The sequence below is a fragment of the Coccinella septempunctata genome, chromosome 1, assembly GCF_907165205.1.
Source record: "Coccinella septempunctata chromosome 1, icCocSept1.1, whole genome shotgun sequence".
Lineage (NCBI taxonomy): Eukaryota > Metazoa > Arthropoda > Insecta > Coleoptera > Coccinellidae > Coccinella > Coccinella septempunctata.
Window position 1 is genome coordinate 11,314,486 of NC_058189.1, and position 15,090 is coordinate 11,329,575.

The following is a 15,090-nucleotide window of genomic DNA, read 5'->3' on the forward strand; positions in this document are numbered from 1 at the left end:
AATGAAAGCATTACCTATACATTTTGCGTCAAATAAGACCGGATATTTATAGTTTGTACTATACCAATTCCGTTATACAGGTCCTCAAAGTTTGACCAATTTTTCACAATAATGAAAAATATGCCATGTTTTTTGAGAATATCTCCCAAAATAACCTATTAATGATGAAAGTGATTTCTATAACAGTTATTGATCATTAAATTCTGCGTCGACTAAGTTAAAGAGCGTACACCACCCATTTCAAAGTTTTGATCATCAATGGAAAACTGGGCTGTGATATTCAAACATAAAATACATAAAATAAACTCCAAGACCAAAGTTTGGTTTAAACCATCAGTGCAACCAAAACAAATCATCAATGAAAAGGTCGCAAATTTTATAATATATTTTACTACTTTCACTGAACTAACCATGAAATAGCAATAGAATGGAGAAATAAAAAAATTTCCATCCTCTTGTGAGTGCACTTAAGCAAAGTTAGAAGTTCTCTTGTTCTCTTGATTTCACAGTCATCATCCTCCGATCCTCCTTTAATATTTCCTCGCAATATCAGGATTCTCAAGAACTGTGAAAATTTCTAGTCCATTCACCTTATTAGATAGTCCCTGACCATCGACTTGAAACAATTTTAACTTTTTTGTTGAGATAAAGCGTTTTATTTTTTCATATAACTGTTTTATTTGTAGGTTGACAACGAGGAAAATGGATCAGGAGGGGGATCAAAATCGAAACTTTTCTCTTATAATGTTGTTTTTGAACCGGCCGCGACTCAAGAAGATGTGCTTCAGTTTTCAGGGATGAAAAGATTAATTGAAATGTCTTTAGAAGGCTTCCGATGTACATGCTTTTGTTATGGCCAAACAGGCAGTGGAAAAACTTACACACTGACGGGTCCACCCGGACTAGTAAGTATTTCGGAAATTTCCAATCGAGCTCAGGAATGATTTCTTTATTATTCAACTCAAAGCAGTCATATATACAGGATGTTTCCAAATTAGACGTGAACCTTGGAGGAGGTGTTAGTATCACTCATTTACTGTCGTTTGAGCCATATTATATCTCTATCATTGAGCCTGATGAAATGCATAAAGCACTTGTGATTTATAAACGAGTTGGGTAAATCTGGAAGCGTGATTGCTTTGGTTATGAATTTGATCAAGTGTCAAACTTGCAAAATCTTCGGACTTCAGTCAGTTGCGCTAGTATTCCTTTTAACGAATCAAATGAAAATGAAGAATGACAAAATGTGCTGAGGATTTTTTACAGTGCAATTATGTCATCAGTATTTATTCCTGCCTGATTTAACTGTTGAAGTTGAAACGTATGGACTCATAAGTGTTGCAAATTAAAGATATAATAACTTTTTTGTTTCAGTTTGGACTCAAACCTTCCCCGTATAGTGATAAACATGGATTAATTTTCAGATCGTTTTTATATTTATTTCAATTGATAAAAGAGAAATCTGACGTCCATTTCATTCTCAAAGCAAGTTACCTGGAAATTTATAACGAGAAGGCAAGTATTGGACATCATAATCCGATCCTCGTAGGAGAACTAGAAAGAAATGTGCTTAGAATCTTAGGAACATTATCTCTACAAGAGAAAATACCAAACCTGAATTCGAAATTTTTTCTGCGTTAGCCATTCAAGTAATTTGAAACTGATATATGAATCGTCAACATTTGATAGATAAGTTTCATAAGTGAATAAGGATTTTCAATTAATCTGAGATACACAATATTAATTAACAAATTTCAACGAACTCGTACCAGCTAAAATATTTCATTCAAATTGATCATATAAATGAAGTATCGAGAAAAGAATCTGTTTGAAATTTTGTGTTGTTGAAGTTGAAAAAAGGGCTCAGTACCATTTTTTGGGAAATGGCTTTCGTTTGAGTTTCCTCACTTTTTGCTTTTTGGCGATAAGAAATAGAATAGCGAAAAAAAGATTTATTAACGGTTTAGAATAAAGACGATACGATGTTATCGTATAATAAAGAAAAATATTTTTATTCATGAGAGCATTTATCCATTCATTTTTCAGTTATATAATCGATCACAATTTTTTTCCAAGTTTAAATAATTTCTTGATTATTTATCCCCAGTATGAATGATTACCTATACTTCATTCAATTTTATTTTAGCAGTCGGTTGGCCATGGAAATTTGACACATTTCACTCTGTATAGTACGAAAATGTGGGGTTATGATGCTTGTCAAAATATTTTTGGGTTTTAAATCAACGCTATATTGCCCGTTCTACGTAAAAGTTTCTGTTATTATTATACGTATTTTATCACAATGTCGAATCTCTTCGGAAAATATGTGACGAACATAATTGAAGTTTATACAAACTGATTGAAGGCATACCAAATACAGATATTTGCATGGAAAATACAAGATATCAGATATCAGTATAATATCATAATATGCACTAGCTTGAGGAGAGTTAATGTTCGTTATCTTCTTTGGCTTACATCATTTGTAGATTTCAAAAATATTAACCCGAAGATGAAATGCATATGATGCAGTGGTTGGGAATGGGTATCTCCCGAAGGAATTAACAGATAATTACAAGAATGTTAAATTCTTCAACAAAAATCATCTTGCATCAATATAAGTAAAAGGAATTGAAAGAAGTTTCAAGTTAAGAAGCAACTTCACCGTTGAACAAAAATTTCACATGAATAAACAAGAAACTGAGCAACTTGTGCGTATTTGTGGCTATTCATCTTAATACATTGATGTAATAATAATAATTAGGTATTTATTAGTACATTTACATTGTATAGGACAAGTCAAATGAAAAATAAAAAAATCCATTTTAGGGAACTTATTCTCCGATGACATTTATCGAAAATCCTGTAGTAAACTTTTCGCATTAATTCACTCGAACATAAAATTCTCAAATGCCACCACTTTTTTGGGTCTCCCAATAGAAGGAAATTCTTTGTCATCCTCTTCATTCACAATCTTTCTGATTGTGGAAATATTCAGCTGAAATATAAGTCGTTTAGATTCAGATGAAACGTTATAAAAATTATCTTACATTTTGAATATATTCGCTACCGTCTGACGTATTAGGGTTTTAGAATATCAGGGTATAACTATTTGAATGAGCGGACCTGAATTCTAGCACTTTCTGAAACCCTGTCTCTTTTTTCAATCACTTTCGGCATTTTCGGAATATTAATTGAGATAAGTTGTGGCAACGGCGTTATGACATTAACGACATTTCATGAGTGCCAACCTAACTTCGTTCTAGTTACAAAAACTTGAGAAAATTATTTCATGGCCAACCGATTGCTAAAATAAATCTGAATGAAGTATACTTATTTGAAAAATTCCACTATAGAATCCTGAGCCAAATTATGATGATTTGAATCCCCAATCACCTAAATAATATGTATCTTCTCGGGAAATTTCGATGAATAACATAATTTGTCTTCGTCAACACGAGTTAAAGGAGCCAAAATGCCGACCTAATACATACACGTTGACATATATGTACAGTGTGGAATAGCCAAATGGAATAAATTCATTATCTCAGTACTGTAAATATTCATGAAATATTCTGAAAAACGTAGAACTTAACGTGTCATTTTTCAACGTAAAAATTCGAACCCGAACTATATACATGTATGTAGTATGTACCCATTTGAATAAAACGCTCTGTAATTCAGATAATTATGTAGCTTATTTTATCTAGATGTTTTGGGTAACATCTTCATATTTTAAGATCAGAGTTTCACAGTTAAATATTTCCAATAAGTAATGGAATACTGTGTATGGTATGGAGGAAATATTAATATTTCCTGGAAACACAATTGTATTTCCAGGTGATCGACCTATTGAATCCAGGTAGTAGCAGAAAACCATTGGCTGTGAGATGGAGTAAAAAAGCAAGAGGTTTTTTCGTTGAGAACCTTTTCACCGTTGACTGCGAAGAACTGGACGACTTGACAGCCGTTTTGGAAGAAGGCCTCAGAAATAGATCTGTTGGGAAACATAATATGAATGATTTCTCCAGGTTTGTATGTTTCATGTTTCCTTAGGTTCCTCTCATTTTATCATCTTAAATTTTATTTCTCGAATCTGTGACATCTCATGGATGAAATGAATCTATAAAAATATCCTCAATCTTGTAACTGAAAGTTTGAAAATATGACATCTAAATAGCGACATGTTTAAACCTCGACTATAAGAAGGCTATGGAATCATTTATTTCATTAATCGAAGAAAAACCAAAATTGAAGTTTGATAATATGATATCTAAATAGCGACATGTTTAAACCACGACTTTAAGAAGGCTATGGAATCATTTATTTCGTTTATCGAAGAAAAACCAAAATTTTTTGATATGTCACACAACAAGGGAATTGCTTTGGAGTCTAGACAATTCTTGAAAAAAATTTTTTATAAATATTTAAACCGATTTATACAGATTTCGAAACTTGGGAAGACAAAAGACATATTAAATCTTGTCTTAACTCAACAAACTTCAAGACCTTCAAATTTCTTGATTAACCGATGATAATGTACATGATGATGCCCTAGCGAACTTTTCATTGCGTTGTGTGCTAAGACGACAATCTGGTGGTTCATTTGTCGTTCTGACGAACTCAAAAAAAACTTCTCGCAGTTGCATTCTTTACACTCGGCTTCCTTATGTATCGCCATAGGCCTCGTCAAACAGGCTCCTATTGGTTTAACTAACCTAGAATCAGGCACTGCAATTTAAATAATGACCACGTTTTGGCACAAAAGTTGAAGTTATCTTAAATAATAAGAATTGAATTCCGGTGATGCATTCCACCCGCCGATGTGAATATACAAACAAGTGTTGCGATCTGAATTGAGCTAGACAATTTGCCATCGTCAGGGCCACTAAATAGAGAACGTTCCACCGAAGAAAAGCATATGCTGACCATGGTTTCGGTCTCATTTGACCTCGTCGGAGCAACATGGTTTCTCTTCTCCGATGGAAAAACGTTTGAAATCGACGACCTCTTATTAAATACTGGCAGGCGCTACTGAGTATTATAGAGAAATACCAAAGAGCTTAATCTTTGTTATGAAACGGAAATCGATTCAATCCCCTCCAGATCGAAAATATTTCAGAAACTACTGTATTTGCAAGAGAAACTAATTCCATAAAAAATATCATTTTTCAATATACCTAGTGAAAAAATATAATCGATTGACTGAGAATACTTGAATTCATTGCTCGTGAAAATTTTAACTTCCTTGGTTCGAATGAACACGAGCCGAGACTGGAATAACATCACTAAATACAAAATACAAGTGGTAAACATGAATAATTATGACACAACATTGAACATAGTTTTTATTGCGTCGGTACAGACCCCTCGGGTGACATAAAATAATCAGCAAATGCTGAACGAATATTATTGGCTTGAGCTCCTGCCCGTGGATTTGGTTCGTTTTCCAAATTGTCCATTGCGGAGGTCGCTTCGCTGGAATCATCGAAACGCAAACCATCACGTTCACAGGCGAAATTGTGAAGTACAATGCAAGCCTTCACAATTTCGATGGTTGAAGTAATCGAAGTGTCCACTGGCCTTTGCAGAATTCTCCACTTCGCTGCCATGATTCCAAACGCCCATTCCACATATCTCCGAACTTGACTCAGGCGACAGTTGAATTTTTTTTTACGTTCATCTAAGTGCGTTCCTCCGAAGGGTCGTAATAGATTATTGTGAAGAGCAAATGCTTCATCTCCTACTAGTACAAATGGTATACTCTTTCCGGACTCGGTAAGTGGCGTGGGGTCAGGTATTGGCAACGACTCGTCATTCAGTTTTTCCCATAAGCCGGTGTTTTTTAAATTGTATGAATCGCAGTTTGTTCCATAGGAACCTATGTCGACATAGACAAACTTATAATCTGAATCCACTACTGCCAGTAGTACAATAGAGTAGTAATCTTTGTTTTTAACATTTGATGATCCACTGAGTTCCGGCTTCTTTGATCTTATATGCTTTCCGCCGATAGCGCCTATGCAATGCGGGAAATTGGCCTTTTGGTCGAATCCCTTCGCAATTTCTTCCCATTTTGTTTTAGTAGGTGATGGTAGGAAATCGTCATGTAAAACATCCCAAAGCGCCGAGCATACATCAGTTATTATTCCACTGATTGTCGATGTACCAACTTTAAACGTGAAATGAAGTTCTTTCATCGAACAACCCGTCGCTAAGTACCTTGAATAAAAAAAGTATGATTAAACGAGTGCATAATACAATGGAATAAAAATTTTTCTGAAAATTAACAACAACTCTTTCGAGGTTTTAAATTGTTCCATTCTACGAAATTTTGCACAAACACGAAAAATGTTTATTAACTACCTAAGCAAAAACTTCAAGAAGTAACTGGTTGGTTTAATATGTTTTCGAAATTCAAATTCAAACGAAAACTCTTTCCGTGAGTTTTTCACGAAATCTTGTTTTTTTTTATTTTGTAGTTATCAGAAGAGACACAAAATTCCCTGGAAAAATGCAATCACAACTAATAACTTGAAATGATAGTAGGTTTACACATGCAATGATTTACTGGCGCCGGTGACTTCTGGCGCGCCAGTAACTTTAAAATGCATATGTAAACACTTACTGGCGTGCAAACGTTATCCAGGCATGCATGGATTAAAAATTTTGGTCGCTTCCAAAATTTATGCGCCAGTATCTTTTCTTGCGCCAGTGAAATTACAACTTGCAAATGTAAACACATTCCGTGCTCGCCAGTGAATATTGTTTATGCAGTGGCAAATCACTTTTAAGGTTAGGGGCACAGTTTAATAGTTTACTTTGGTTTTTTTGTGAGTTTTGTGTTTTAACGATGAACAAAAAAGAGAAGAAATGGAAATCAGAAACCATAATACAGTTTTTAGAACAAGTTCCTTATTGTTTGTGGGAGGTGCATTTTATAATGTACAAAAATAAAGATGCTAGGAAAAATGACTATTTACAGATAGCACGATTAATGAATATTGAAGGATTTGGGTGTCTTCCATTGAAAGTTCTTTTAAAAGAGAATTTGAAGCACCCATCATTGGTCTCTGGGAAATCCAATTGCACACCCATAAGCGACCTTTTCTTTTATGTCGTTTCTTCCGTTCTAAATCTTCAAATATACTATCAATTATCGATTTTGCAATTTTTCGACAATTATTTACAAGCTCCTTTCGTGACATGAGGTAGGTACCTACTATAACGAGAGTATCGATACTAGCAACTTTCGTGCAAAACACTGGAAACCGTGTAAACGCTTACTGGCGTGAAAGTTGAACTGGCGTTAAGACTGGCGCCGGTAAATCCATGCATGTGTAAACTTACTATCATAGTAAGTTTACACATGCATGGATTTACCGGCGCCAGTCTTAACGCCAGTTCAACTTTCACGCCAGTAAGCGTTTACACGGTTTCCAGTGTTTTGCACGCCAGTTGCTAGTATCGATACTCTCGTTATAGTAGGTACCTACATCATGTCACGAAAGGAGCTTGTATAAAATTGTCGAAAAATTGCAAAATCGATAATTGATAGTATGATTGAAGATTTAGAACGGAAGAAACGACATAAAAGAAAAGGTCGCTTATGGGTGCGCAATTGGATTTCTCAGAGACCAATGATGGGTGCTTCAAATTCTCTTTTGAAAGAACTTTCAATGGAAGACCCCCAAAGCTTTCGAAATCATTTAAGAATGACTGAAGAAGGATTTAATTTTCTTTTACAACGTGTCACACCACTAATTGAGAAAAAAGACACCCATATGAGAGATGCTTTGTGTGCTAGGCTTAAACTTCAAATCACTCTAAGGTACTCTGGTGACTCCTTTGATTTCCATTTCTCCTCTTTTTTGTTCATCGTTTAAACACAAAACTCACAAAAGAACCAAAGTAAACTATTGAACTGTGCCCCTAACCGTAAAAGTGATTTGCCGCTGCGTAAACAATATTCATTGGCGTGCACGGAATGTGTTTACATTTGCAAGTTGTAATTTCACTGGCGCAAGAAAAGATACTGGCGCATGAAATTTTGGAAGCTACCAAAATTTTTAATCCATGCATGCGTGGATAACGTTTGCACGCCAGTAAGTGTTTACATATGCATTTTAAAGTTACTGACGCGCCAGAAGTCACCGGCGCCAGTAAATCATTGCATGTGTAAACCTACTATGAAGACAACATCCAGCTTTTGTCTTCCAAATACGTACAAACATGTCCTATCATGTGAGGCTAGTTGGTTGGTTGGGTAGCTTCGAAACTATCAACTTTAAACAGAATTATACAGGTGACAATTTGAAAACTTGCCAGGGCAGCTATGTCTCGACAAGGATGTTTTCAGAGAAAATGCCGGAACGGGACAATTTTTATTTGGAGGGGAATGTATTTTGAGCAGAATTGTAAGCCAAAATCTCATCAAACCTAGGTGTAGGGGCTATCACCCCTAAATTATTTATAATAGTTGGGGAGCCGACGATGCTAAATCGGGATTTACTCGAGCGTCGTGGAGACCTTTAGTGGATTTTGAAGATTAGATGGTAGAAAGAAAAAAAGGTTCTATGATATATGCACTTTCAGCGGTGGAGAAAGCGTCTACAGGGTCTCAAAGATGTAAAAAAAATCGTCAGGTGTACATACTCGAGCGTGTCAGATTATGATACTGTATATGCCCTAAGTGTCTCTGATAATGAATTCATGCTTATCTGACTGTTTGCGCGGTGGGACTGGCCGTACGGAAGAGTTGAAAATGGTAAAAAAAAAAATTTCCAGCGTGTCAGATTTTTGGAGGATATGTTAATTGGACCCAAAGGAAGCTACTTTTCAAGGGACAGACAATTTGGACGTGACGCAAGGTCACAGCGGTCCTTTGAAAATGTAAAAAAAAATCGTTACTTGTACATACTCGAGCGTGTCAGATTTTCATACAGATGGTTGATCTGGGTGTTGTAGACGTGTTGACTCATTAATCTGACACTAATCAGGGGGGGTTTTCTTAATCTGACACTTTGAAGATGATAAAAATCCCTTTTTTTCGAATATTTCCCTCCCTGTACCTCTAATCGTTTTTGTATTCATTATGAAAGTTGTAGATAATAAAATTCTACACAATTTTTGTTTGAAGCAATTTTATATACTCTTAACCGTTCTCGAGTTAGAGGGCGATAAGTGCGAGAAGCTTAGCCACACATGCGAAAGGGCAAGGTCAATGTATACTGCATTCACATTTATTTTAGCAGTCGGTTGGCCATGAAATAATTTTCTCAAGTTTTTGTAACTAGAACGAAGTTAGGTTGGCACTCATGGAATGTCGTTAATGTCATAACGCCGTTGCCACAACTAATATCAATTTTTATTACGAAAATGCCGAAAGTGATTGAAAAATGAGACAGGGTTTCAGGAAGTGCTATTTAGAATTCAGGTGCGCTCATTCAAATAGTTATACCCTGATATTCTAAAATCCACAATACGTCAGACGCTAGCGAACATATTCAATGTAAGAGAATTTATATAATGTTCCATCTAAATCTAAACGACTTATATTTCAGCTGAATATTTCCACAATCAGAAAGATTGTGAATGAAGAGGATTATAAAGAATTTCCTTCTATTGGGAGACCCAATAAAATGGTGGATTTTGGGAATTTTATGTTTGAGTGAATTAATGCGAGAAGTTTACTACAGGATTTTCGATAAAAGTCATCGGAGAATAAGTTCCCTAAAATGGATTTTTCTATTTTTCATTTGACTTCTCCTATACAATGTAAATGTCTTAAGGTACTAATAAATACCTAATTATTATTATTACATCAATTTATTGAGATGAATAGCCACAAATACGCTCAAGTTGTCCTGTTACTTGTTTATTCATGTGAAATTTTTGTTCAACGGTGAAGTTGCATCTTAACTTGAAACTTACTTCAATTCCTTTTACTTATATTGATGCAAGATGATTTTTGTTGAAGAATTTAACATTCTTGTAATTATCTGTTAATTACTTCGGAAGATACCTATTTCCAACCACTGCATCATATGCATTTCATCTTCGGGTTAATATTTTTGAAATCTACAAACGATGTAAGCCAAAGAAGATAACGAACATTAACTCTCCTCACGCTAATGCATATTATGATATACTGATCTCTTGTATTTTCCATGCAAATAACTGGATTTGGTATGCCTTCAATCAGTTTGTATAAACTTCAATTCGTCACATATTTTCCGAAGAGATTCGACATTGTGATAAAATACGTAATAACAGAAACTTTTACGTAGAACGGGCAACATAGCGTTGATTTAAAACCCAAAAATGTTTTGACAAGCGTCATAACCCCACATTTTTCTACTATACAGAGTGAAATGTGTCAAATTTCCATGGCCAACCGACTGCTAAAATAAAATTGAATGAAGTATAGAATCCTAGTCTAATCTACAATTGTCAGAATGACAAGGTATTTATTTTCTATGATGACAATTTCGAAATTAGTCACGAAAATTTAAGTGTTGTCTGTGACTGAACCTTAGAATGTACTATTTTCCAACGAGTGAATTTTCGCTTCAGCATGTATCGCTAAACACCTAGCATTAATCGCCTTATATTTCAAAAACGTTTGAACGTAGAAAAAATTATTTGGGACAAAATTTGTTGAGAATGTTATGCTCTACAACTTTTATAATGAATGCGAAAAAGATTTGAAGCCCAGGGGAGGAGATGATTCAAAAAAACTGATTTTTGTGACCTTTATGGCCAATTTTTATTGTTTCGGCTTGCTTAAACTGTCAGATTATATTTTTTTCGCTATTCTTGAATCATTAGCTTCGAAATAAGAAAAAACTCAACCGCGCTCGGGAATGTACACGGGCCGTTTTTTTTTGCAACTTTGGCGCCCTCTCACACATTCACGATACGCTCAAATTGTCGTATTAAGGGAATATATACTTTTCAACATGTAAATAACCACATATATCTTAATCTGACACGCTCGAGTATGTACAATGATCGTTTTTTTTTTACTATTCTGACAGGCCGTTCCTAGACAATTCCCCTTATATACGGGTCTAATTTTTGGTAGAGGTACTCTACAGGGTCCAAGGTATGTCCCCTTATATTAATCTGACACGCTCGAGTAAATCCCGAATTTCCCTCTTCAGCTCCCCAACTATAAGGAATAGAGGTTGAGCTAAACCTCTATTGGAAGACAATATGTCCCTCTACTATTGTCTTCCGGTTGAGGTATAGCTCACCCTCTATTCCCTATTAAGAATTTAGGGGTGACAACCCCTACACCTAAGATTAAGGAGATTTTGGCTTACAATTCTGTTCGAAACATGTCCCCCTCCGAATAAAAATTGATCTGTTCCGGCATTTTCTCTAAAAACATCCTCAATAAAAATTTGCAAAACATTGTATTCATGTAGAGGGTCAAGTGATCTTTCAATTGAGGTATAACTCAACCCCTATTGAGAATATAGGGGTGAGAATATAGCTCCTACACCTAGGGTTGAGAAGATTTCGGCTTACAATTCTGCTCAAAATATGTCCCCCTACGAATAGAAATTGACCTGTTCCGGCATGTTCTCTGAAATTATCCTTGTCGTGACATAATTGTACTGGCAAGTTTTGTCACCCTGTATGATATTCGCTAACATAAGTTTTCGAACAATATAATTCTGTTATATTTCCATCAAATATGGGCTACATCAGTTCAATATATTTATTTTATTTTTTCCAAGAGACTTTTGTGTTCCTTCTGATAAACACAAAATTATGAAAACAAAGAGTATGGTGCGATTTCATTTTCCGCGAGCTTTCCAACGAGCCCACACAAGGCATATCTTTCCATCTGAAAAACGAAAGTTTGATGGGGTTGCGGCTAAGTAGGGGTTGAAGAAAACATTCAATTTCAATGTCAGAAAATGACGGGTTTTCATTTCGAGTTGTTGGTTGAAGAAATATTATTTTAATCCAGACTTATTTACAACCTTATATACTCTTGAAGTCTGACTGTCTGAAAAGAAATGAAAAGGCCAAAAGATGTCTGGAGATTTATTCATAATTTGTTATAGACATACCTTAAACAAATGGCGAGTTTCATCTTTGTACTGATGCACATCCTCATAATAGTATTTATTCGTGGAAGTGTAGAGTTCTCTAGTCTTGATAGTAAATTATCAAAACTAGCCATCGACAAATGGAAATAATTATAAAATTCTTGTTCGTCTTCTCTCAGGTTCATGTAAAATTTTTCAAATCGCTCTTCTCGTTGTGGACCATGGTCTAATAAAGGATGTACCCAGAATCTTCGTTGTACCGAACGTTTCTTATGTATACGTGTGTACCAGTAATAAAGAAGCGGAACGCGTGGATTCATGATCACGATTATGTGCTGACTGCCAACAGTGCCGTGCGCTATGCACATTGCGCATTGCAATGCGCACTCGAAACCTGTATGCGTACGTGAAAATATCGAATCGGATGGTGTGAAACGCCGTTTTGTTTTATTTAATAAAACCGTATACGATTCGAATCGAATAGTCGCCGTCCACAGATTACAGAGTAGACGGTCGCCGTCTGAACACTCTGAACGAGATGTAGCTATACCTGACGAATATTCCACCCACGCTTGGTGGTTTATGTGCAGGATTTCTCTCTGCTGTAAACTTGGCCGCAAATTTATTGAATTTTTCTCCTCCGTCATTTGTCAACAACGAGTAGTTCCAAATGTGTCTTTCTTGTATTAATTCTTCCATCTGTTAACTATCACTAAAAAGAATTTTCTTATCTTCCATCAAAATAAAAATTACTTGAAAGAACGAAATGTCAGATTTTATTCAAGAGCTATAGATATATGAACCTCGAATACATCATTCGCGTTAATTCGCTAACTTTCTTGTTCTTTACAAAGTCCCATCAATGTGAACCCATACGAGCTTATTTCCGAATAAATATAATTTCGTACTTTATACTTATTTGTGGCAATAAAATGGAATATTTTTAGTCAATCCTATAGCCTCAACCCAATTCAACTTTCCACCGTTTTTCTAATAGAAACATATACCATTGTGTGGAAGCCAATGATATTAAATTAAGACGCCATGTGATAGGAATATATTGCGAGTAAGAGACTGTAGATAAATATTCAATTTTATTTTCAGAAAATAAATATTTATTTATTTATTTATTTATTTATTTATTTAACAACAATAACGAGTAGAGGACAAACCTATACACTCGATTCACAAAGTCTGGAAAAATAAACATCTAATGCGTACAAACGGGCGCGGGTAAATAGAGTCTAGGATCAAACAAAGCTACCTTAAAACCGCAGCATGAACACAACACTCGAATGCACCCGCCACAGCACAGTCCGCACACCGACAGCACACCAGAGGTCCCTCACCGAGAGGACCTCCACCTATCGTAATTGTTCTTGAAAGAGTTTATTGATGATGACTGAACAACCTCCCCGGGCAATCGGTTCCAGTTATGAAACACACGATTAGGGAGAAAGTGTTGACGTTGGGCGCACTTGAAATTCTCCCGTCTCAGGTTGTAGATATGCCCTCGTAGATTGTTTCTGTTCAGAGGGAACATATCGCGAACCCTCCCACCGAATTGATCCGTCACAGCTCGAAAAGTGAAAATCAGATCGCCACGCACACGCCTATCCTCGAATAGTGTCAAACCCATTGCACTAAGTCGCCGCTCGTACGGGGGTCGGCTCGGGCCATAGTGTATACGAGTGGCCCATCGCTGCACTCGCTCAAGGACCTCGGAAGCGGCCCTCGTGGAACACCACCAGACCGGACCAGCGTATTCAAGTACTGGACGAATATATGTCCTGTATATTAATCCGAAAGCTCGATCGTCGCAGCCTCTAAAGGATTTGTTCAATATATATGCAAGTTGTTTGGCTTTGGCTGCTATGCTTTGTATGTGGGCGGACCAGCTGAGATCTTCCGAAACTGTAACGCCGAGGTCCTTGATTTGAGAGACTGGGGACAAGTTAACTCCACCAATGGTGTATCTGGTGGAACCGAACTGTCGAGGCAGGTCGGAGGTGTAGAGGAGAAAGAGCAGGGGCCCTAAAACGGAACCCTGGGGCACGCCGGAAAGTACGGACCAAGAGGAAGAAGAGAGCGCGTCGCCCACACGCACTCGGTAGGTACGGCCAGATAAGAAGGCTCTAATCCAGCTGAGCAGCCTCCCCCGGATACCAACGTGCTCCAGCTTTGCCAATAATCGGTTGTGCGGCACCCTGTCGAAAGCCTTGGAGAAATCAAGGTATATAACATCTGTGGGCCGACCAGAGTCAAGTGCCCTCGTCCAACCGGATATGCAAGAGAGAAGATTTGTGGTGGTAGATCTCCCGGGGACAAATCCGTGCTGCTCGTCAGGGATCAGCCCAGTCGAAAGGGAGAACTCAAGAAGTTGTTCGCTTATAATTCTTTCCAGCACCTTTGAAACAGACGACAGAAGGCCAATGGGGCGATAGTTGTCAGGTGAGAGCTTATCTCCGCTCTTGTAGATTGGAGTAACAGCTGCGTAGAGCCAGTCGGAAGGAAGTGATTGGGTAGCCAATATAATCGAAACTCAATTATGTTTCAGCGTCTTGATTCTTAATTATTGTTTGAGAAACTGAATTTAATTTGTTTTTCACTTTTATGTTTTTCTGATAACTCATTTTCCCTGAGTTCTCCAACGAGCCTTCACATGGTATATGTTTCCATTTGAAAAACGGGAGTTGCATGGGATTGCGGGGTTGAAGAAATACACTCAAATTAACTCCAGAAGATGCATGAGGGTAATAAAGTAGTCAAGAATCTATCGATGGATTTCAGCGTTTTCTTTTTGAGATAGTGGTTGAAGAAATATTAATTTCATTCCAGCACCAAACCCGGTATATGATTTTAACATAGCAGGGGGCTTTGAATGTATTATTCTTTATCGCTCCATAATAATAATCATAGTTTTCGAAAATGGTTGTCATTCTATTGGTTCTTTTTTTCAAATGATGATTGGTTGATTTGAAATATCCTGTGCTGCTTCTTACTAAAGAATTTTGAACCAAATATT

The 15,090-nt window shown here is 36.5% G+C and overlaps 2 protein-coding genes across 3 annotated transcripts in view; one reads left to right on the top strand and one right to left on the bottom strand.

Moving 5' to 3' along the window:
* LOC123322675 (kinesin-like protein KIF12) overlaps positions 1 to 15,090 on the top strand; it is a 44,159-nt gene that overhangs the window by 14,958 nt on the left and 14,111 nt on the right. For both annotated transcript variants that reach the window (XM_044910655.1, XM_044910653.1), the window contains exons 5-7: positions 687 to 905; positions 1,375 to 1,515; positions 3,841 to 4,031. In XM_044910655.1, the coding sequence (XP_044766590.1) occupies positions 687 to 905; positions 1,375 to 1,515; positions 3,841 to 4,031 (551 nt within the window). The remainder of the gene's footprint in view (positions 1 to 686; positions 906 to 1,374; positions 1,516 to 3,840; positions 4,032 to 15,090) is intronic.
* LOC123322676 (protein ALP1-like) lies at positions 5,336 to 12,547 on the bottom strand. The gene is made up of 2 exons (XM_044910656.1): positions 12,087 to 12,547; positions 5,336 to 6,222 (listed from the first exon to the last, which is right to left on the bottom strand). Exons 1-2 carry the CDS (start codon positions 12,431 to 12,433, stop codon positions 5,349 to 5,351), a joined length of 1,221 nt encoding a protein of 406 aa, XP_044766591.1. The 5' UTR covers positions 12,434 to 12,547; the 3' UTR covers positions 5,336 to 5,348.